The following is a 24,034-nucleotide window of genomic DNA, read 5'->3' as shown; positions in this document are numbered from 1 at the left end:
GTCTATAACACCACCCTGCCAGCCTGGCATTCACGTCATAATTTGTGTCCCTTTTTACCCACATTAGTCACAGCCACATCACCGTAGGTTTCAATTGGCCCTGTGTTTAATGCAGAAGCATAAGAAAATGTGATCATATTTTCCTTTTTCTATTTTAAGATGCATGACAAATATGCAAGTGTCTGTCCAATAAGGTCTAAACTGGATAGGCAACTCATACTTAAATGCACCATGAAATATTTTTTTTAAAGGAATATTGCAGTATTTATCCTTGCACATCTTTTTTTTTTTTTTTTTAAAATGAATGTGCCCTCGTAAACTTTAATCCAAATAACTTAATAATGCATAATGAGATTGCTTTTTTTATAAATTATCTTGTTTTGTTTCAATGCATGCTCTTCAGTTGGCGTATGCATAAGAGTCAGTTTCTGCCTTTATAAATCCTAATTTGTTCCTCACTTTTGATGCGAGATAAAATCCATTGATTTATGAATAAAATCTGATTGTATGTGTATTTTATAATTGAGGCCCGGGTTCATGTAGTTGGGTCAGGAGAGAGACAAATGCATCTAAAACAGAACATGATCGAGTGAATGCTAATGCTACTCCTACCAGCAAGTGACATTATGCAATAACTCCACCTTGTCCAAGTTATATATAAAAGAAGAACAAATAAGATATATGGGACCAGTGGGACGTTCCCATTCATTCTTTGCATGCCAGTGAGTCCATTTGGCAATGACCGTCATGCTGCACAAAATAAAACAGAGCGGTTACCTCAGCAGTCAACTTTAATTTCCAATGCCCAACCTTATAATACTGCACAATTACTGCATAAATGCTGCGATGACTGTACAGGGAGTCTACTAGCATGACCTGTTCGGATATAAATACTAGATGCTGAGAGACATCTGACATATTCTACATGCTGTAGTTCTTCCACGTTCTGCTGAGAAGGCCAAATTCAATCCATTCTCTTTTCAGAGTATGAGGATGTGTATCAAGAGTGTCTCAAATCTCTCCAATTTGTTCCTCCATGAGGTCCATGTTCACCTTCAGAGCCATACACAGCATGTTATAATTTATTCTCTAGATACACTGAAAACTAGGATATAATGATAGATTTAAGACACAATATTAGGGAATGACCAGACGTTTAGTGTTAAAGCAGATTTTGCTTTGCATTGTGGCCATGAAGCCGACTGATGAAAACACCTCAGTGAGTCAGTCCTGAAAACATTAAGATGTTTACTGAAGTGAATCATATATTTAAAATATGAATAGAATAACATGCTTGAGGCTTTATTCTCGTGAGCCTGTATGTCAAACCAAGTGAGAGAAATGTTTAGTAGGCTTTAAGTTTTGGACCAAAATCAGTCCATGTTAATAAAGACTTAATAAATAACGAAACAAATCAAGCCAAACACATTTCTAAAACTGCTGTTTTGCAAAGTTAACTATAATACATGTAACACTATCACTCAATTAAATGCACCATGGTTATACTAGTAAGTTTAGAATAACCTTGGAGCATTATATTAATCATTCAGTCAGTGTATCAATTCACCATGGTATTAATATTTTATGCAATTCCTGTACAATGACAGGTGTTTTTATTATTTATTATCAAACAGCATTAAAACAGGCACTAAATTCAGCAACTCCAAAAAAGAAAAAAGAATTAAAGTCACAAAACGCATTTTTACAGCCTTAAGTAACGTCATTAAAGGAGCAAGTTCGTTACAGAGAGGAATTTTGGATCTGATGACAGGTAGGGGTTGTAAGCGATAAAGTGACGTCATCGTTTTTTTTTTTTTTTGTTTTTTTTTTGTGGCGGGGGGTAGAGAGGGGGGTGTCAAATAAAAAATTATATTAAATGATTTATTTGTATTGAGAACATTCCATAAATCATCACATATTCATTTTAAAGTGGAAATGTTGTTGTTTTAAAACACGAAGTTGCCTCAAGAATCAGAGAGAAGTGAGCTACAGACCTGACTGGGGTCATCGTAAAAAACACCAACAGAAGACAGCTTCGGTCCGATACTGCAGCTCTCAGTGAAAGCAGCTCCGCTGTCCTTGTACGATCCCTTTCTGAACTTGTATGCAATCGTGATGTTTTTCACCGGAGGAGATCCAGTCCGAATCACGACTTCAGAAAAAAGTCCGGTGTAAAAAACGAAGCCCACCAGAGTTGAGATGAGACAAATGACCAAAAAAAGAATCAGCAGTAAAATGACAAAGTCAGACATTTTTGCCCGGCTGTCAGAAAACCAAACACAGAAACGCTCAATGTGGACGAATAATTCTGTTACTGTGATGGCACTCGATAAAACAGTCCTTCAGTTTTCCTGTTTGTTTGCATGCGAGCCGCTCTGCAGATGTTACAGTATCGATGCTTCACTGCGAAGTATGTTTACACTCGTCTATTAGTTTTGTATTGACACAGCTGAGCGTTTGTTTATCCTCTGCACAGAAACATTGAACGCATTGCTTCCTGGTTGCATCATGTGACTGTGAGTCAGAGGGATGGCTTGGAACGAGCCAACCAAAAAGTCCGAGTCAATCTCGCGAATCGGTTCTTTCGAACAGTTCGATTTTTAAAAAGACTCAAGTGATTCTTTTAAGGGTATGACGTGGTCAGCTGACACATTTGTTGTTCATAGCATTTACGGTTTATTATTAAGGGTGTTTATTGAAATTTTATTAATTGGAATTGTCAATATTCCTCTCATACATTCAAATATCTTCATGTTGGACAAAGAATTTACATAAAACACAAAAACACTGTTAAGGTCAAAATTAAGGTAATTGACATGAATGTATTATTAACATTTGTATTGAAATATGAAAAAGAAACAAATTAGCATCTTAAAACATGCAAACGCACTTAGAGAGCTGCTCAAGAAAACCACTTGATTAGTGTTAAGTGAACATTACACAACAGCTTAAATCAAAGTATTTTTATTTATCTTTTCCATTTAATATAAGAGATAATCAATCCCCAAAATAATTTGAAGGAATAATAAAGCAACAATAGTGTACTGATGTACTGATCATGTGCAGCAATTCTTGCTTATTTCAGTCTGATTCATCTGATTCCTCCACTTCCTCTTGTCCATTGTTCCTCTCCTCAGAGTCACTCTCCTGTGTCAAAATAGATTGAATTAAGCATCAAGAAATGAAAGTTTCATTTCATTTTGACATCACAAAATGTCTCATAAAAGATCTCACGAGGAAATTAAACTCCCAAATCAAGCGACGCAAAATTACAGGCTATAAAAGGCTATTATAGACCTCCAGGCGACATGTTGTACTGTATATTTGCTTTTGTAAATTACATGACAACACATGATAACACAATACTGCGGCTGGGCAGGTGATGACTATGTTATTTTGATATAAGAAATGAGTTTAATTATAAAGAAATAACGACTATTTATCAAAATTAACTGAACTGATCTGTCATATCTGTATTTATTTGAACACAATTTGCTCTGTGAGGCCACAGTAACATGCATAGTAATAAGAAATCATAATATGTTATAATGACAAAAGTAAGATTCTCAGATGACACACTATTTCTGGAGTATTTTTGAAGTGTCCATCCTCTCTGCATGCTTTTTCAGTTAATATTACCCAAAACCCCTTGTGCAACAGAGGTATTATCAATAGCATTGATAATAAAAAGAAAATGTTTGTTGAACACCAAATCAGAATATTAGAATGATTTCTGAAGGATCATGTGACACTGAAGACTGGAGTAATGATGCTGAAAATTCAGCTTTGACATCACAGGAAATTGTAAATTTAAATTGTAATATTTCACAATATTACTGTGTTTACTGTATTTTTCAGTGTTAGCTAGATGCCAAATCTTGCATGTAAAGGCAAACAGAATATTAAAGGGGGTTAGTGGTATCAAGATGCAATTTTAATGCAGTACACTGGCATCAAGTCTTATTACTTTGTTGTCAGCACTCAGCAGTGAAGTACACATTTTAGTGTGTACTAAAAATGTTTAAATTGGGATGCAGCATATACTGTCAGAATACATTTTAAGGAGTTTATTTTTAAGGAGTACAGGTGATTAGACTACATTTCCATGCATTATACAGGATAATGCAAGTCAGCCAGTCATTATACCTCCACTTCACTCTGCAACTGAGAGGACTCTTCCTCCTCTTCATCAGCTGCCTGTGACCTTTGTGAGAGAATCTCTTCACCCTGCAAAAAAAAAAAAAATGATTTGAATCTCTGTATTATCTATACATGGTACACTGTGCCCTGTATGGACTTGCATTATAGCTTTATACGCGCTGTATATTTATAATATAAAGCTATTATGCAAATTATAAACATTAATATAATGTACATTTTTTAATATAAGCTTGAAATGTATCTTGTAAATAAATCAGAATGTTTATTAATAATAGATTTTATTCCTAACACTTCATTTGGAAATATGGACTTAAAGGCTTTATTTTGACCATAAATCGAAAAACCCCATAGGAAAACCTCAAAGGAACCAGCGGCGAATTAGACTACCGGGTTGTGACGTCATACCTGCAGCACTCTATTAATACTAGGTATTCATAAACTGTTGTTTCACACTGTACATTCCTAAACCCTGGGTTAACATCGTTATTTGCAGTGTCAGTGTCATTGATTGAATGAACGACACACGCAACCTGTTTACATAAAGGCTCTAGCAGTGCGAGTCCTCATTTTACACATTGCTGACTGTACTATAAAGGTTTTTTGTCTGAATGGACTTTTTGGATATAAAGGTAAAAATGAAACCGTCTCTGTACTCCAATTGACGCGTTGTCTATTCAAACCCTGAAATAACTGTAGGCCTATATATACACAATGCGCTGTGTTCCCAAAACTGTCCAAAGCATGTGAATATGAGGCATGCTATTGGCTGTCGGTTGCTAAACATCTAGCTGTAACTTTCTAATACCACATCTTTTCACACTGGCTAAAAGCGGTGCTAACCCCGCTTCTAAATTACAAGTGTGAAACCCGGAGTTAAAATAGCGGGGTTTAGAACAACAATAACCCAGGGTTAAGAACGGTGTAAAAAGCCCAAATGTCACCAGGGTAAGTAAAAACTAGTGTAGAAAAAAATCCTTATAGTTTAAAGTCGGCATCACACGGATGTTGAGATACTTTTTTTGAAATTGATTAATGCGATCTCATGTGAGTGACAGGTTGTCCTCGTGCCAGTAAACATCATCAGAGAAGAGACGTCATTCCAAGAGGGAGAAGAAGTTATTTTGTTTAAAGATTACGAGGGCACATGAATAAAAAAATAAAATAAAGATTTGCAGGAATAAATCATTTATAATAAATACTGCAATATTCCATAAAAATATAAGAATTGTCCATTTTGATTTATGGTGACTTTAAGCCCTGATGTGCCTTTTCTCTGTTCACCTGAGTTTAAAATCTCACCTTTAAGTCTCTGTTCTTCAGGTTTCCTAGCCAGAAGGCTTCCTGGCAGTGGTTGAGAGTGAGCATGGCTTTCACGCGGTACACAAACTGCTCCAGACATTTTTTCAAGGCTGGAACGTGATTGGTCAGACCCGTATCTTGCCTAATCTGAGAACAGTAAAGCAGTGATTATAATTACAGATGCTTTAATGCCTTCAAAATTAAATGTATTATATGATTTGTTTTGTTTTAATCCCAGTCTATCTCCACAGATCACCATGCACAGAAGATGCAGCTGTTCACCTTTGAGTGGCCACACATGTGGTGGAGTTGTCTGGTACTGAGCTGGAAGGTCTTCAGTAGACTCTGGACATCCTCCTGAGAAGATCCATCAGGGCAATGGTTAAAAATCTCACTTTATTAAACTGATTATTTTTGTGTTTGAAAGCTCTTGATTCTGAGCAAGATGCAACATTATGCATACGTTTAAATGAATGAGACAGAAATACCTTGTGTTTTTTAAAACTGTAGTCAAGCAGAGGCATTCCAAGCTTAAGGAATGACTCCAGAAAAAGACGACCGTACTGAAAGACAAAGTGAAAACAATGGGGTGATGAATTACATTTTCGTCGTAAACATACCTTTGTGTGTGCAAATATTTCTCACCTTTAAACACACAGTGAGTACAGGTCTGCTGTCAAAGATCTGTTGCAAAAAAAAGAGGAACATCCTATAGATTACCATCACAGCTGTGTAGCAGAGGCTTTCACAGAGTCATAAATGTGAAGGGTGCACACTTTGAGCACAAGAAAGATGTGAAAGTCTCTGTACCTTGACCAGGTTTATGAGGATGTGGAAGTCACGCACAGCCAGATTCCATGTTAAGAGCTTCTCGCTCTGCACCTGAATAGATTTATGGCATTAGCTTGAGAGAGACACTACCCACTTGCTCTACATGTTATCTAAAAAATAATTAAAATACCACTATTATGCTATTTTAAAGGTTCCTAGTTTTGTTTTGGAGGTCTCCTACAATAGGTTTCCATGCATCAAACTTTTTCTCATAATATACAATGCAGCATCATTTTCTCAGTGTCTGAAACAGTTCAATCAAAGATTCGGTCTATCTAAACCCCTCCTTTCTAAGAGCCTACTCTACTCTGAATGGTCAGATGGTCCAGTCTGTTGTGATTGGTCTACTGCTTACAGCGTGTGTCGGAAACGAAACGTTCATTACCATGACTGAATTTCAGCTCCAGAGGCTTCCTCAGCACTTGTATACAGAGTGATATGAACAGTAACGATCGCGTTGGTTTTAATGTATCAATTCGTGCATGGGTCCCCGTTCTTTGGAAGTGCATGCAAAGTGGATTTGCTTCGCAGTGCAGAAAACAGCATGTTGTCGGTACTCAGACCATCCACACCAAAACTCTTCTTCTCTTCTATCTCAGTCTGACGCTGTTCATGTGAGCACCACGACACATGCGTGTGATGCTGAGGCAGGAGCCGGCCAATACTGAGCCGGCGTTCTGACGTAGAACCCGGAAGCGCTGCACTGTGTTTACAACGTGAACAGCATCAGAGACTGACACGGAAAAGAAGAAATTGTTGAATAAAGTCGTTATTTTTGTTTCGCTTCATAAAATTAAGGTTGAACTACTGTAGTTACATTGACTATTTCAACGATGTCTTTACTACCTTTCTGGGCCTTGAAAGTTGCAATTATGTTGCAGTCTATTGGAGGAGTCAGAAAGCTCTCCGATTTCATCAGAAATATCTTTTTTTTTGTTCCGAACAACGAACGAAGGCCTTACGGAACGACATGAGGGTGAGTAATTAATGACAGAGTTAAAATTTTGAGGGCAACTAACCCTTTAAGGGAATAGATTTTTCACTAAGGATTTATATTACAACTGTGGCATGTTGTAGCTATAGTTTCTAAATGTGTTGCTATTTATCATAACAAATGCTATAGATAAAAGAAAAAAGTTAACATTGGCTTAAGCATGGTAATCAGGAGCCATCGATGGTCTTACCTGTAATTATATCCTTACTGTAACAAATGCTATAGTTGAACAATTACAGTCACTATGTTACTTTTTCATAAGGCCAAGTACAAGTTAGAATCAAGAGCTTTAAAGTATGGAACTTCTTGAATTATTGACTAAACAACTGGTTTTCCCTATGTGTAAAAATGTGTTCTGCTGCTTATAATGACAGACATTAGGATAAACCTGGCCTTCAGATATTCCATGAGATGACAAGAAAATAAATTTTTTAGTAGGCCTATAAGAAAATTTTAAAATATCAAAAATATCATTTTTGATATGTTGTTCCCCTATTGATATGGATATGGAGCACCCATAGTTTTGTTTCTGAGTACCAGATACACCCCTGGTTGAGATATTTTCTAAAATTAAAAGATAGTTCAACTTCCCATGGCACTTTGTAAACAAGTGATTGTTAAGTAGGCTATTACTTTATTGCAGTTATGTTATCAACCAACTTTGCATGCGTGGATGATACCACAAAAGACTATTTTGCAAAAATAAACAAACAAACAAGCAAGTAAGTAACCCTCACAAGGGAGAATGCCCTGGGACCCCATTAAACGGTTCAACACTTCATCCCCCGAATGTTCAAACCAAAACTATGCAACTGAGGGGGAACTATTTTGTCCCCACTTCAAGCACTGTGTAGAAGGTAATATTCGAAAAAAGTATAATGGGGCACTTTAAAATAACATCTACACCCACACAACAAACACACACCTCTTGATTATCTGTCTGTTTGCTGGGAGGAATCTTGCGCACAGCTTTCTCTAGCTCTGCCATCATGCTCTTGTAGTACACCAGGAACGTCAGCCTGCAGCATCACCAAACAAAGCAGAGATTTGCATTTATTACATGTCTCTATGAAATACCAGATTATGATTGGTCTAACATTAAATGGTCATATACTATATTTGAATCAATCCTTTATATATTATGTTTTGTACTCATCCCTTACAATTACACAGCTGCTTTTGTTTTTGAGGCTGCTGTACCTGTTGAGTGTTGGCCAACTGCGTGAGTTAGCGTCTTTAGCAGCATTCATCAGCTCTGGAACCCCTTCACCTGCTATTTCCTCCACCGCCTTCAAAACATCATCAGTGTGCTCCAGATAAATACTAGAGAGGGGGGAAGAAAAATGTATAGAAACATGCTCAGAAATATTTTATAAATGTTATTAATATTTGATTTCAATTAGTAAAAGAATATCTTATTATAATAATTACATTACATTTGTAAGATTACATGAATATTTTATGTAATTAATTTTGTCTTCTTGTATAATGCAGGAATTAGACTATTTCTAAAATGAGGGGAGGATAAATGACTCATTAAGCATGTAAATAATTTTACTGACTCCTTCTCTCTCCCCTACCTATTACAGTCTAATATCCATGTGTCTTAATACTCACAACGTACCTGAGGAGAGTTTGAAGAGCCTCGTTGTATTTGTTCCCTCGCTCTTTCTCTCCACTCGCTGTAACCCACTCCTGACAGAGAAAATGCCTTGACAGGGATGCTGGGGGGGATATTATATCATTCAAAATGAATGTATTACAGAGAGTAACCACTATTATACAGCATATAAAACCAGAAACATACTGATCTGTTCTCTGTAGTTCCTGTGGTTTGATCCTCCATACTGGGACAGCACAATGAGCAGCTGGGTCAGACATAGGGCTGTGTTCAGGCTGGGCACTGTGCTTCGGAAGTTCTGCAGGTACTCAAAAGCATGCCTGAGCATATAAAACACCACATACAGATGGTTAGTTACATTGCAAATCCTCCACTAACAGCAAACAGGAAGTACGTGCACTGACGTTCCCACCTGCTGAGCTGATCTAAAGTCAAATCTGTCTCTTCTTCTTTTAGCCGGCTGGCCAGGACCCCCAGAGCACTCTTCAGAAGAGCACGATGCTCCAGACCAGAAAAGCCGGCCCTGAATATGAGCAGCGGGTGATTGAAGATGGTCAGAAAGGTTTGTAGTTGTCAGCAAATTCAACTAACAGCTAACAGGGTCTGGGCTCACCAGCTGAACGTGGTGTGTAGCACTTGCAGTAGCAGCTGATAGGCTGAACACATGAGCTGCTGTTCCTTCACGTCCACACCAGGAGCATCAACAACACCCTGATGCTCAGAGAGAATAGTCTGTGTGGACAAACACGTTCAAACAGAGTAAAAAAAAAACTAATTCTTATATAAGGGACATGTTTACAAGGCTGTGAATGGAGACGTGTGTGTACCTGAAAATGATTGTGGCAGTTCTCCAGGTGTGTGCAGAGTGTGGGCAGCAGATCAGTGCAGCAGGTGGCGATTTCTTTGGCATTTTTCTGTTGCAAGTGAGCAAAGCCCATTGCTCTGTCTGTCTTACTCTAAAGAGACACCAAAGAAAATATTTGGGAGGCACAATATTTTATTACCATATTAATTATCAGCCAATATTGGAGATGTTTTTTAATTCATCAGTATTAGTCAATATTGAATATTTAATTGTTCTTTTTTATATTCAATTGTGTATTTTTATATTGCTCATTTCCCTGTTTTACATTTAGATTACTTTAAATGCATGCTCATTAAAGTTAATATTTAAACACTTTCAATTTAATAATTTCATTTAACAACACAAAAAACTAAAATCAATCAGTTTAAATAATACTGTTAAATGTCACGTTTAGCAGATCTCTAAATAATAATTTTTATTCTGTTCATAATAAATGATGCCACAATTCATTTAATTTAGCCATCATTATAATGTACAGTATGAAAAATAAATATTTTAAGATTTGTTAAAGACTACATTTAACAGTGATATCATTTTTTTTTTAATTGCATTATAATGATCCCAAAAATTAAGTGAATTTTGGTATCATTATAATGTACAATATAAAAAAAAATATTCTGAGATAAAGATTACATTAAACAGTGTTATTTAAAATAGCTGATTTTAGTTTTTAGTTTTTTATTATTATTAAGACAATATCTGAGACTGATAGGTTGATTAGAATGTTGTTTCAAAGTTGTGCTTGAACATGTTCTACTATGTAAATCAAGTTAAATTGTTGTCAAGTTGATGTCTGTGTTCATACTTTGAGAAATGGAGCCTTTTTAGCTGGAGCAGAAGCCAAACTGAAGTCCAGTTTACGCCACATGTCCTCCAGTAGGAAAAGCAACTCAGCAGGGCCCAACTGCACCTCCTCCTTTAACTACACATAAAGCAACGATATTTTTTAGTCTATAATTAAAGTATGTACTTGTACCGAGAATCACCCAGCAAACACACTTGTTTTACCTTACTATGTAGCTCAGTGTCCAGTAGTGTCCGGGACAGAAGGCCACACTGCAGTACGCTCAGAGCTTCAACATCCAACTCTCTGAAGAATGGCCAGTACGAAGACAGACTGACCCCTGATTTGGCATCCTTTTCTTTCTCCTTCTCGCTCTCTTTCTCTGGATGGTCCTGCCATATCAAAAAATTGACAGGTTTGGTATGTAAAAAGAAATCAAAGCTTTAATATTTTAAAATTCAGGTGACACCGTAGTAAAATCTCAAAATAATGGATTAAAATAAAACGAAAAAGTAACATATTCTCCATTTCCATCTCAAACATGATGGTTTTATGGTCTACTTCACCAGATGTTCATGCCAATGTCTATAAACCAAGGGACAGAAAGTATATCTGGTCTTTACCTGCTGGGACTCCTCTGCCTCTGCGGCCCCCTCCAGCTGTGACTTATCGCCTGAGGAGTTCTTACTCGCTGAGGCCTTCCTCTTCCTCCCAGTTGACTCTAAACACACACAAACAGTGAAGGACTGACCCCAATAAACAAAACGTACAAAAAGTAAAGTTTGGTGATTTCTCCAGCAGCCTTGCCTTTCTTTCCTTTCTTTGGCGGAGCGATTAAAGAAGCGGGTATCATCCCCTCAGTCTCTCCATCAAAGTTAGCCTGAGGAGGAGTGTAGCCTGGTGTAGCTAACACAATATACAATAAAACAATGTTAACCTTTACAGAGAAAATATAGTAAATAAATAAATTAATTACTTAATTAGAAGATATATATATACACAGTAAAAAATATTATATTATAGTATACTATAGATATATTTATTTTTTACTATAATGCCGGGTTCAGACTACACAATATTTTTGTCTGTTAAATACTTGTCGTGTTGTGGACAAGAAACATTTCAGACTACAAGTTGCTTACTGACCAATCACCACTTGCCGTCTTTAACGACGTTCGTGATGTCACCGAGAAGGCGAAACTAGAAACTGACTTTCAGAAACAAGAGCGTAAACAAACAATGGCAACCGAAGCGCGTGTTTTGTACTGGCTGTCTTGATGTCAGAAAAGCCCCAAAAAAGAAAGAAAACCCGACAGTTCCCCGATTGCATGAAGAGCACAGTACGTGCTGTCAATCCTCCAAAGAGAACTTGAGGTAATATATCCACGAACCTTTCCTCTATAGCATAATTCGCTTCTGTGCTCCTATTGGTCAACTTAACAGATGTGAAGGAAACCCGCCGTGAATGACCGTAAACAAAATTAAACATGCTAGTCTTTCTGTCGGGAATTCGTGAAAGGATCACAGACGCAACATCGGTTGTTGTCCACTATAACAAACTATACAAGATAAAACAACCAATTCTTATTGTTGTTTACAAATCACAAAGAGAACCTACGTCAAAAGGATTGTGCCAAAATCGGGCTGGTATTGTGTAGTCTGAACCTGGCATAAGACATACTGAGAAACCCACAAGTTAAATTGAAAGTGAAATATGAAGATTTGTTCATTTATATTTACTTTATCAAGGTACTTACAGAATACAGTATATCTAAGATAGTGACTTGAAGTAAAAAGAGATGATGTGTCTCTCTGGTACCTGCTAAGCACGTCTGCAGTAAACTCTGAAGGAAAGTGATATTCTGAATACGAGTTACAACCTTCATTTTCATCTCAGGATCGTTCTGCCTGCAAAACGCATTCACCACCTACGCTCATAAAAACATGCATAATATACATGTTAGAATCCATTCAGTAATATATAACATAAAAGTAGTTCCAAATTGTAATTCCAGAATATTCAAAGTAAATGGTTGCCATAAAATCAACAAAAGTAGTCTATACAATTTATGCACTATATTCCAAGTCTTCTGACGGTTTGTGTGAGGAAAAAAAAACAAATTTAAGATATTTAGTCTCAAGACATCCATTGATTTTTGACGTTACTTACACTAGTATGAGAACTACACCGAAGGAAATCATTCAGTCAGTTAATTCAGTACTATGTAGTACTGAAGAGGTGTACTAACCTCCCTGAGCCAGTTGATGGTGTGAAAGAGCAGAGAACAGAGGAACTCTCTCTCAGCCTTAGACAGACTCTCCACCTTCTCCACCACCTCCATATCAGTCAGGATCAGAGGACAGCCTACAACAGTACAAAACTCCCTTAGATGACCTGCTGAACTTAATATCTCTGTCATCTCTTGAGAAGTTAACATAAATAATCAACATCATTATGATGAAAAGAGAAAGCGTCTAATAAGTTCCTTCTGTGCAGTGATCACGACAAACCACAATCTAGAACAGAATAATGAAAATGTTATCACTGACCGAGCAGAGCATCGATCTCCTCCAGATCCCCCTGGTGCTGCACCTCTTCACACAACCTCAGCAGGCGGAAAAACGGGGACAGACACAGAGGAGACACGCGCCTAGAATGAGAGAGAGGCACTCAAATTGTAAAATCGTGTTGGAGCCAAAGCCTTGTGGGCAGCGCTCCGACATGTAGCGCAACAGAGCTTCGGGTGACACAAGAGCGAGTCCCGGCTCATGGTTGGTTCTTGTAATTGCTTCAACAGTCCAATTTATAATACATGCAAAAATGTAATATGCATTAAAATGGAAGGGATTATTAATGATTCAATTACCAACAATAATGTTTTAACAGTGTCACTGATAAATAACATAAAAAGTTTGTGTCAAGCGGCAGCCAATGGTAAGTCGATATACAGTATGGATTATTGGCATCAACTATTAATAATAATGCATGCTTGTAACTGAAGTCTGTGGAATTATGGAGTACATAATTTTCTTTTCAAACATTTTTACATTAATTTTGTGTAAATATTGTGTAAAATAATTTTTTCAGTTTAATTTAATTTCAGCAATTTTGCATACATATCATATGATCAAACCACGTACGTAGTAATGTAGATATCAGCACTGGCTGATCTCATGTTGATCAAGCACTATTATCTATATCAAGGAAAGTCAAACTTCTTTTCAGCTGAAAACCTTTTTAGTTGAAGTACCCTATGGGAGTTATACTATTTTATTAATTTAACAACGCATTTGCATAATCGCAGTTCTCTGATGTTGATTAAAGTTTTTTTTAGTGTTTAATTTTTGTTGTTTTTAATAATAAAAAAAATTTATGTAATATCTTTAACATTTTTATGATTTAATTATCAGCTTTTTAATCATTTTTATAATTTCCGTGATTTAATTATTAGCTTTTTAATCATTTTACAGCCTACAGTAACAGAAGCGTTAATCTGTTCCACTTGATTCCGCATACAGTATTCAGTAGTGACCTCTCTCTCTTGACTCCAGCTGGTTGGGTTGTGTCTGTTTTGTGCTGCTGGTCTTGAGTCATAAGAGGCAGTAGATTGATGGCGATTCCTCCCTGACTCTCATCCTCGTCCAAATTATACATCACAGAGGCAGGAAACACGAACGGGCTGAGAGACACGCACACACACACACAAAGTCATAAGAAAATGATTTATTTAATCAAAAATAAATAAAACAGCTGATTGCTTTCATTTGATCATACGACAATAAAAAAAATAGAGGTGTCTTTATGAGCCCTGAATGTGTCACTCACCCTGATATATCTGGTCCAAGGTCTACAATAAAGTCTTCCTGAAAATCCTCTAACACACTCTTCCCGATCCATGCCTGAGGGTGACAGCCAACACAGAGAGCTTAATGTAATAATGTACTATAAATACCTTTTTGTCATGTAGAGATCCATATGTATTGTATTACTTAATTGAAGTATATAACCAACACACACACACACCAGCACTAGAGGGTCCAGTTTGCAGGTCTGTAGCAGGTTGGCCAGCTCATCGAAACAGAGAGCAGCAGCTTCAGGGGAACTCTCACTGCACGAGCGCACCAGCTCCAACAGAGCCATCACCTACACACAACACAACACTCAAAACATTATGTGGTACATGGGTCAGTAACAACTGACAGTAAAAGTAAGCAAGACATTTATAATGTTACAAAGGATTTCTTTTCAGCTAGTTCTTTTGAACTTTCTATTCATCAAAGAATCCTAAAAAATATTAAGCAGAATAATTGTTTTTAACATTGATAATGAGAAGAAATGTTTCAAGCACCAAATCAGCACATTAGAATGATTTCTGAAGGATCACGTGACTGCTGAAAATACAGCTTTGCCATAAGAGGATTAAATTACAATTTTAAAATATATAAAAATAGAAAACAGATATTTTAAATTGAAATAATGTTTAACAACATTACTGTTTTTTACTGATCAAATAAATGGCAGCTTTTGTGAGCATAAGATACTTATTTCAAAAACATTAAGTAAAATCTTAGCTACACCGAACTTTTAAATGGTAGTGTAAATACAAACTTAAAGGTGCAATAAGCAATTTATGAGAAACACTGTTGATATTTGAAATCATCCCAAAAAAAAAAAAAAAAAAAAAAATCACACCCCATCCGTCATTGATCCGCCCTCAAATTGCATGAACACCCAGTGATATTCCTCTGAGCTTTTGTCTTTTGTAATGTCTCTCAGAATTCTCTCTTTCTACAGTCTTTCTTCAAATCTCCCTCTTGCTCACTCTCTCTTCTCCCCCATCATGAGTGTGTTGTGGTGCTTGGTCTGATCCACTTTCAACAGCGCTTCCCAGAAATCGCTCACTGCACCGTTAAACCATCAGATCATCTCACTCACCTGTCTGTGCGTCTCATTGGGCAGTGTACCACCTTGAGAGCCATCAGGCTTATTTCTACATAAACATCACAAGATGAAAAAGAGTGGAGCTCAAAGATTACAACTAAAGGATGTGTATAAGTGAAACATCGTAATATAAAGAGTGTACCTGCAGGCCCCCATACTGCCCACCATCATGACTGCCCCAATAATACCAATGCGCTTGTACTTGGGCACCGTGCTAGACAGCTGCTTACGGATGACGATATGCATGTCATCCTGGTGGTGGTCACATAGATATTTGACAGAATTTACATTTTGGATCAACTCTTAATTGAAAACATGACATACTATACCTTTAAGATGCAATGTGTTTCTCACCTGGATGTGTCCCCCGTGCTGCTCCTGTCCGAACGCCAAGCGGCTAAGCAGGTGGAATAGTTGTCTGATCTGCTGTGAGGTCAGGTTGTCCATGTAGTCCAGAATACCCTGCCAGAATACCCACAATTCACACCAACAATAGGTTAAATATCATTACAAACATGAAAACACCCAAACGATTTCCCCAAAATATTTTGAATAAAATACATGTAATAAATTACTACAATTGAATAAAATATTTTATATTAATAATAAAAAAAAAATAATAATAAATATATATATATATATAATTTGTATTATATAAAATATAAATGTTAAATAAAAAAAAACTATTTCCTTCCAAAATAGACATACAGTATATACATTTTTCTAGCCTTTATATTCAGTCTAAATAATTCTTGACAAAATATTGGTCTTGTGCAGACTAAAACTTGATTATATAATAAAAATAATTTAATTAAATATACTACATATTAGTATATATACTAATTATAATAATACTAATAATAATAGTAATAGTAATAAAATAATAAACAAATATATATATTTATTTATTTACTATATATTATATAAAATATATATCAAAAAACAATTTGTTTTCAAAATAGACATGAAGTTTTAATATTTCATTATTTATTTTTTGTCAAGTAAGTTTTATTGGAAGACAATTAAAATAAAAAATAAAAGATGAATTTACAATCTTATAGACGTCTATATTTAATATTTTTAATAGCCTGTTAATATTTTGTAAAGAAATATTTAGACTAAATATAAAGGCTAGAAAACTGGTAAAAATCACTACAAAATTCCCATGACTTTTAAGATTTTAATAATTTTCATGACTTCTTCATACATGAAAAAAACAAATACTGTGGTATAACTGTGGTAATCCTGCAGTAAACTGACGAAAGAAAGGTCATATTAAGGTCATAAACCGGGCAGGCAATCGTACCTTCACAAAAACTGTGAACTGGCTCATCTCTGCAGGTCTCTGAGATACCAGCTCACAGAGCAGCTCAAGAGCCACATCCACCTCGCCACTAACACCACTGCATGCGTGTGTGACCAGAGAGCCCACCACCTCCTACACAACAAACACACATGTACTGGACATCAATGCACGTCTATGAATGAATGTTGGTGTCCTGCAGTGTATAAGGCGACGAGAGGTTTTTCTTACCTGCCGACAGTAGGAGTCAAAGGCAGTGAAGGATTGTTTGTACATGTGACCTCCGAAAGGCACCACACAGCAGTCTGAAGAACGCAAGAGTCCTTGAGCTAGAGCCAGAATGGATGGGAAATAACCCCGCATCACCTGTATGAAACAGTTACACCATACTTGATACGAGGAGCCAAAACTTCAGGGATCATATTTAGGGCTATTCTTTCAGTCATAATCGTGTGAATGAAAGCAGACCTGAGCATGGCCCTTAAAGGTCTTCTGCAAGAGGCTTTCCGGAATCAGACCCTTGCGAACTTTGACCTTAAGCACTCTCTCTGCCCCACGTCGGCTGTGGTTTGCATTAGTGGAGTGAAGGATGAGCAGCACCAACAGATCAACCACCTGAGAGACACAACAAGTAGGGTTTATTCATAAATGTGTATGTTCAGGTGTGAAATGTGTCTAATCTAATGGCAATCGCATCAAATTTTAACTTAAAATTTCAATCACACCTTATGGTCCTCTGACTCATCAACATTCTCTATGGCCTGAAAATCAAAAATATAAACAGTATTTAAATCACTTCAGTTGGATGGAAATATAGCACCTAGTTACTGAAGACAGAATAGAACTCTCAGCTCACCTTTAGCCAAGCCTCTGAGATGGTTTTCTGAAAGCGGATAGCTGACTTTATGACCTCCAGAATCAAAGCCACGCTGTCTTGACCACTGCTGCTTGATGGGACACTGGAGGGCCTGAGAAGTGCCAATTAAGAACAAGTCAGAACACTGCCAGCAGAACTGGAGATATTCTTATTTGTCTTCCATGGAAGAAAGCAAGTCATTTGGGTTTGGGAAGGGAGTAAATGACGACAGAATTTTCATTCAAGAGAAAGCAAACTGCTGAGACCATTACATCTTTTAAGAAGCATTTTAAGAGTTTAACCTCTACAACAAGCACTTGACCACCCCTCACCCCAAACCAATGCACACACACAAAAAAATATATTCTTCTCTGCATTTTTTCTCTTCTCTAGCTTGCTTCCTAATCTAGTTGTCACATAAACCTGGTGTTGTATATTACAAATATTAGTGGCTCCTTGACGAATTGCTTTTGTTTCTCTTTTGTAAGTCACTTTGGATAAAAGTGTCTGTTAAATGCATAAATGTAAGTGGGAAAATGTCTCACCTCGACGCGTTTTTGCTTTTCAAACGACTCTGGGAAGCCTGCAGAACTGCTGGCAAAACACACTGCTCCAACTCCAGCTTTTTACGCAGGTCACACACCACCTGAGGAGCATGAAAGGGACATGAAAGAAAAATTATTTAATTGTCAACCAGAAAAAAGAAATGTTCAGGATCAGAAATGACAAAAAGTTCAGTTTAGAGACCTTGACCTCGTTAGCATCAGATGCAGAGATGGAGTGTAAGACGAACTTCACTACGACAGGAAGATCCTCCAACTGCACAGCAGAGAGAGTTCCCATTACTGCCTCACGCACCTAAGAGAGAGAAAGAGGATTTTGAATAGTATACACTACCGTTTAAAAGTCTAAATGTATGAATATTTTTATTCTGCATGGATGCATTAAATTGAAAAAGATGTTTACATTGATACAAAAAAAATCTATTTTAAAAAAAATGCTGTTCTTTTGAATGTTCTATTCATTAAAGAATCCTGAAAAAAACGATCACGGTTTCCACAAACATATTTAGCAGAAACTGTTTTCAACATTGATAATTAAGCATAATATATCAGAATGGTATCTGAAGGATCATGTGACGATGAAGACTAGAGTTATGGCTGCTGAAAATTCAGCTTTACCATCACATGAATAAATTACATTTTAAAATATATTAAAACAGAAAAAAATTATTTTAAATTGTAATATTTCCTTTTTTTATTGTTTTAAATAAATGCAGCCTTATTACTTCTATTTTGCTAAAAAAGTGTGCTTGTGTTGTCTTTCTTTAACAAAATAATCAAAGCATTTTTTTTTTTTCATTTAAAGCAATGACACTGCATTTTAGGGAACATATTTGCATGTTGTAGAGTACCTCTGACAATAACGCAGAGCTCAGATTCAAGCTGGATAAAGCATCCAATATAGGCACAGTGAGCTGAGTGTCCTGCTGAAGTAAACCGCTGCACAAGGAAGTAGACACAAACACAGACTCACATAAACACAATATACACAGTGATAATAAGCATCTACATAACAGTCACACTCATCATTACCATCACAGCCATAATTACTAAACCAAACAACACAACTGAGCGTGAATCAACTTTAACAGACACTTCTACCCCATCTCATGGATTGGGACACTGCTGACGTACTTCAGCTCTTTGGCCATGTCTCCATGCTGGGAATCCTCCAGGATTTCTGGCAGGCTGGTAATAATGTCCCGCTGGATCTCCACTGGAGCCACAGACACCATCTGCATCAGCTTACTGCTCAAATCCTACACACACACAGCAGTTATGGTAGTCAGACATCTGTCACACCAATGCCACAATTTGGCTATGACAAACATTTATGTCTGCTACAAAGGAATTGTTGGCAATTATGACGTTCACAGGAACACATTCATCACTGGGATAGGACTGTGTACCTTGCCGTCTACAATTCGGTCCAGCCACTTTAACTGGTTTATTATGAGACGGGGAACGTTGAGGCCATCCTCACTAACTCTGTAACAGAGCACATTACAATCACTGATAAGCAAATGATACAGGACTTTGTCTATAATTGAAGTAATGTGTACAAAAAGTGGAAATTTACCCCTCAAACATGAATTCTGGAAGCTTTTCAAACAAAGTGTTTATGACCAGGGTCTAAATGTAGGAAAATGAAAAATATATATGACTTATATTCATACCAAAATATTTAGAACAAGATAAATGTAATAATTAACTACAGCAGCAATTAATTCACTAAATCAATTATTAATAAATATTCAACAGAACAAGTAAAAAGACTATATGTTTTTACCAATTAATTTCCATGATCTTTCTAGTCATTTAAGATTGTATATATATATATATATATATATATATATATATATATATATATATATAAATAAATACATTATTTTATATTATAAAAATAATTTTAATTCAGACTGATGTGCTTCAAATTGTAAGAAAAGGAAAATATATATTTATAAATATACTTAGTTTCCTCTTGCTCTGAGGTGAATTGAGCTAAATCGTTTACCTGTAGCATCTCTATTCCAAGCAACAAGCGTACCAGACTTTCCTGATAGGAGCCAGAACTGATATCAGAGGAAAAATGAACAAATAAGTCTATGTAAGAGTAAAAAAACAACAATTGCATTTAACATTTGAGTTAAATCTTGTAATGTTTTCAGTTGGAAAAACAATAAGAAGTGCATTACGTGGCATCCTGCTGTGAAGTGGATGATGGCACACAAGGCAGAAGACAGTTCCTCAATCTCTCTGGGTCTTCAATGTACGTTTCCAGCGCAGATATAAACTCCTTAATTATCTACAAAACAGCCATTCAACAATGTAACCACCGTGTAAACTACTTCTGCAAAAAGAAAAAAGTGATATAATGATGATGTTTCTCACATTGGGGAATCTGGGACTCTTTCGTAGATGCTGCTGGAGTCGCTTTTGAAATATAACTTGGTCTACAGCTGTTATAATAAATAAAGGATTGTCAATGAAATCTGTTGTTATGAACATGTATGTTTTTCTTGTGTGTTCACCTTTCTGTAATCTTACCAATTTCATTAGCCGTACTGCCAGGTGTTAAAATGACACCTGATTCCTTCAGGAACTGAACAAAGACTGAGTCCGGGTGGGAGTCCTGTATTGAAGGCTTTGTGGGTCGCCCACTGCTCTTGGTCTTTTTTGACTCTGCGCAAATGAAGACACATCAATACAGTCCAGCAATACATCTTTTTAATTACCCCAAACGTACAAGGATTTGAGCTGTTCCCGATTTATTTGAGATGTGACGTCATCAGGAACTTACTTGGAGTGTCAAGTGTGGAATCTCCGTCCACTGTGATGGATGATGATGATGAGCGCTTCTTCTTACGCATCATCTTTAACTCAGATCGGGTCAGATGGAAATGTTCAAATAACAGATGTTACCTGTTAGGAGTAACACAAATAACCTTTTTTCACATAAGATAGATTAAATCTGAAGCACTCTGACAGTTTAATAATGACAGCCCTGGGTCAAACAATCCCAGAACCCATTTCGGAAAAATGTAAACAATCATTTCAAGACAGACTGAAATGGCAAGAGCTAAGTTAAGTTAGTAAGTTAATTACACAGTTGACAAACTCGACGAAATTACCGTATTTGAGTCGACGTGTCGTCAGAAGTGTTTACCTTACGGTTACTCCCCGCGATGCTGATCTTAAACGTTTGTCGTGTAGATGTTATGTTAATAAATTGAGACTGTAGCATAAAAATGTATGTTTTCGTAACCAGGCTAATGGCACACTCACAAAGCGCGCCAGTGGTTTGTAAAATTTAGGGGTCGTGGTAAAATTCTAAATTCTGTATTGCTTGTTGTTTTTGAGGCGTTACTGTATGTTTTGTGTCTTAACTATGTCTATCTTTATAAGTCTAAAAATACAAACTACATCAAATTACACGTCATCAGGCCCACAGGTAATAAGATAAACGTTTTCAACCTTGAAATAGTAAACTGAACACTTTGGTGACACTCCCTAATATTCTATGGGCGTGTATTAAAAGTGGGCGTGGAGAGTCTTGCAATGATTGGTCACTGCATATCAGACCGCCCTCTCAGTTTACAGTTTATATCGTGTCATTTTCCTAGATCTATACCTGTGTGTGTGTGTACCAGTTAGTTGCAAGACATCGGGCTAGGAATAAACATGGCTGGAATAAAATCGTTGTACGACATCACAGCAAAAACCCTCACAGGAGAGGAGTTCAAGTTTTCTTCTTTACAGGGTAAGGTGGTCCTGATCGAGAATGTCGCTTCTCTTTGAGGAACGACCACCAGGGATTACACCCAGATGAACGAGCTCCACGAGCGCTTCTCAGATAAAGGGCTTGTGATTCTGGGAGTCCCCTGCAATCAGTTCGGGTATCAGGTAAGAATAGATGATAACACCATGTCTGATTCATTCAATAGCCCTTCACTGCAGTGAACCTGTGGCGCACTTGACCTGTCATGCCCTGCTGTCTGTCTGTCTTACACCTCTTTTATGTACGCTGATTTATCTGGATAAACTAACGTCAATGGCAGTGACACTTTTTTATTTGTAAATTATATAATGCTTAAAATACCATTATTTACTTTACATTAAAATAGTTAGAAAAACTATTTTAAAATAGAAATATCAATAAATTTGGATTTACATATTTTCACGTTTTTTTATTTTTTTATTTGGATGTTAACTACTGATCTGTGGAATATTATAAAACAATAGTCTTGGTCCCATATTTTTAAATGAAAAATTAAAGAACAATAAACATACAGACGGCTGTCCTACAAAGAGAAAGAGTTAGTTTAAGATATAATAATACTAATAACATCAAAAATAATAATGATCATTTATTTTTATAAACATCTCAAGCAAACAAAAAATATTTAGCAAATTAAATAATAGATTTAGATTTATTGTTAATATAAGAGACTCCATAACCAAAGCAAAACTCAGTTATATTAAATTGGCTAATTTTGCAAATTTGCATTTACTTATATATTATTAAAATGAAAAGTTGTATCTGTTAATATTATTTAATGCTCCTGCGATAATATAAACTCACAGTGAACAGTTGTATTTTTTTTTTCCTTGAGTTTAACAGGCATTTTACTTTAGAGATTTTCTACTGTTTATTTGTATAATTTTTCACTCCTATCCTAATTTATGAATGCAATAATGACTATACTTAACCGTTTACCGTTGATTATATTCTCACTATGTTGTTGTAAAGTATTTCCAAAATAACTTGCCTATTCATTTTTTTTATTTTAGGAAAACTGTCATAACGAAGAGATCCTTTTGTCCTTGAAGTACGTCCGTCCAGGCAATGGTTATGAACCTAAATTTCAGCTCCTGGAGAAGGTCGACGTGAACGGGAAAGGCGCTCACCCTCTCTTCGTCTTCCTCAAGGAGAAACTTCCATTCCCACATGATGACCCAATGACCTTCATGAGCGACCCCAAATTTATCGTGTGGAGTCCCATATGCAGAAACGACATCGCTTGGAATTTCGAGAAGTTTCTTATCGGATCTGATGGAGTGCCATTCAAACGCTACAGCAGGAGATACCTGACCAGCAACATCGAGGGAGACATCAAGAAACTTCTCAGCATAGCCAATTAAAATATAAGGGTTTAAGGGTCAAACGGGTGTCAAAATAAATCAATAATAATCCTTCTTGCATACCTGAACCTATATGGGTCTCCAATAAGTTTTTAAGGTAGTTTGTGCTCTCATGTGCATGATGTTGCTGAGTTTGGACTTTTACTTAATGAAGATGCTCCTGTAAACATGCTAGTCTGTGAGGAGCAGCTGATGCCCTGCAAAAGTCCTAACTGAACAGTTTCATTTAGCTCTTGTATTGCACAATATGCATTTTGGACCAATAAACGTGTATGTTTTCTACTCATGTCTCAAGATTTCCTTCTTTCGATTCATCTTCAGTTAGCTTGGGAGAACTGGAAGACAGACTTTTATGGTGTTGTCCGTTGTGTAATACGGTACTGATCATCAGGTGCATTGAAGAGGTTCATTCTGTATTAATGAGCTCCAGTGGAAACTTATCTCTAGTGTGGGTGTGAGAGCTGGGAGTAGAATTTCCCACTGCAGTTACTAGACCAAACATGTTTACATGCAGCTGCACTTAACCTTCAAATTCAAAAATTCTCTTTTTTTATTCATTTAGAAAATCTAAAATATAAGAATTGAGTACCAAATCAGTATATTAGAATGATTTTTGAAGGATCATGTGACACTGAAGACTGGGGTAATGATGCGGAAAACTCAGCTTTGCCAT

General features: G+C 36.5%; 3 protein-coding genes across 5 annotated transcripts in view; 1 reads left to right on the top strand and 2 right to left on the bottom strand.

The window, feature by feature from the left end:
- tex264a (testis expressed 264, ER-phagy receptor a) overlaps positions 1-2,523 on the bottom strand; it is a 63,985-nt gene extending 61,462 nt beyond the window's left edge. Inside the window, exon 1 of the mRNA XM_084129143.1 lies at positions 1,995-2,523. Coding sequence (XP_083985269.1) covers positions 1,995-2,252 — 258 coding nt within the window. The 5' untranslated portion in view covers positions 2,253-2,523. The remainder of the gene's footprint in view (positions 1-1,994) is intronic.
- A 138-nt stretch (positions 2,524-2,661) lies between these two features.
- Positions 2,662-21,512, bottom strand: fancd2 (FA complementation group D2). Of its 3 annotated transcripts, none has more exons than XM_084129467.1 (44): positions 21,386-21,512; positions 21,020-21,141; positions 20,767-20,901; positions 20,611-20,678; positions 20,415-20,524; positions 20,234-20,291; positions 19,799-19,851; positions 19,629-19,707; positions 19,354-19,478; positions 19,071-19,158; positions 18,404-18,514; positions 18,202-18,302; positions 17,657-17,768; positions 17,526-17,561; positions 17,269-17,415; positions 17,032-17,166; positions 16,804-16,935; positions 15,852-15,959; positions 15,640-15,749; positions 15,492-15,546; positions 14,580-14,699; positions 14,382-14,455; positions 14,089-14,235; positions 13,106-13,206; positions 12,805-12,920; positions 12,375-12,483; positions 11,363-11,461; positions 11,179-11,276; positions 10,780-10,947; positions 10,577-10,693; positions 9,734-9,862; positions 9,520-9,638; positions 9,319-9,429; positions 9,093-9,226; positions 8,910-9,009; positions 8,486-8,608; positions 8,211-8,304; positions 6,271-6,342; positions 6,106-6,144; positions 5,949-6,023; positions 5,743-5,817; positions 5,461-5,607; positions 4,147-4,227; positions 2,662-3,147 (listed from the first exon to the last, which is right to left on the bottom strand). In XM_084129467.1, the coding sequence occupies exons 2-44, from the start codon at positions 21,090-21,092 to the stop codon at positions 3,082-3,084; spliced, it is 4,350 nt and encodes a 1,449-aa protein (XP_083985593.1). In that variant the 5' UTR covers positions 21,093-21,141; positions 21,386-21,512; the 3' UTR covers positions 2,662-3,081. The 3 variants fall into 3 exon arrangements, with proteins under 3 accessions (XP_083985593.1, XP_083985592.1, XP_083985594.1); XM_084129466.1 differs by having other exon boundaries at positions 21,351-21,487; XM_084129468.1 differs by having other exon boundaries at positions 18,410-18,514; positions 21,351-21,487.
- Positions 21,513-21,790: 278 nt separating this feature from the next.
- gpx1b (glutathione peroxidase 1b) lies at positions 21,791-23,643 on the top strand. The gene is made up of 2 exons (XM_084129465.1): positions 21,791-22,122; positions 23,011-23,643. The coding sequence occupies exons 1-2, from the start codon at positions 22,045-22,047 to the stop codon at positions 23,359-23,361; spliced, it is 429 nt and encodes a 142-aa protein (XP_083985591.1). The 5' UTR covers positions 21,791-22,044; the 3' UTR covers positions 23,362-23,643.
- The last annotated feature ends 391 nt before the right edge of the window (positions 23,644-24,034 follow it).

This window comes from Abramis brama (genome assembly GCF_963993115.1).
Source record: "Abramis brama genome assembly, chromosome: 11".
Taxonomy (NCBI): Eukaryota; Metazoa; Chordata; class Actinopteri; order Cypriniformes; family Leuciscidae; genus Abramis; species Abramis brama.
Note: the sequence above shows the minus strand (reverse complement) of the source record. Positions and strands in the feature narration are given on the sequence as shown.

Coding starts and splice junctions, on each gene's coding strand:
- fancd2 (XM_084129467.1), bottom strand. CDS start 21,092: ATGATGCGTAAGAAGAAGCGCTCATCATCATCATCCATCACAGTGGAC. Junction 9,227..9,318: donor ACTTTAGATCAGCTCAGCAG/GTGGGAACGTCA, acceptor TTATATGCTCAG/GCATGCTTTTGAGTACCTGC. Junction 5,608..5,742: donor ACATGTGTGGCCACTCAAAG/GTGAACAGCTGC, acceptor TACTGTTCTCAG/ATTAGGCAAGATACGGGTCT.
- gpx1b (XM_084129465.1), top strand. CDS start 22,045: ATGAACGAGCTCCACGAGCGCTTCTCAGATAAAGGGCTTGTGATTCTG. Junction 22,123..23,010: donor GCAATCAGTTCGGGTATCAG/GTAAGAATAGAT, acceptor TTTTTATTTTAG/GAAAACTGTCATAACGAAGA.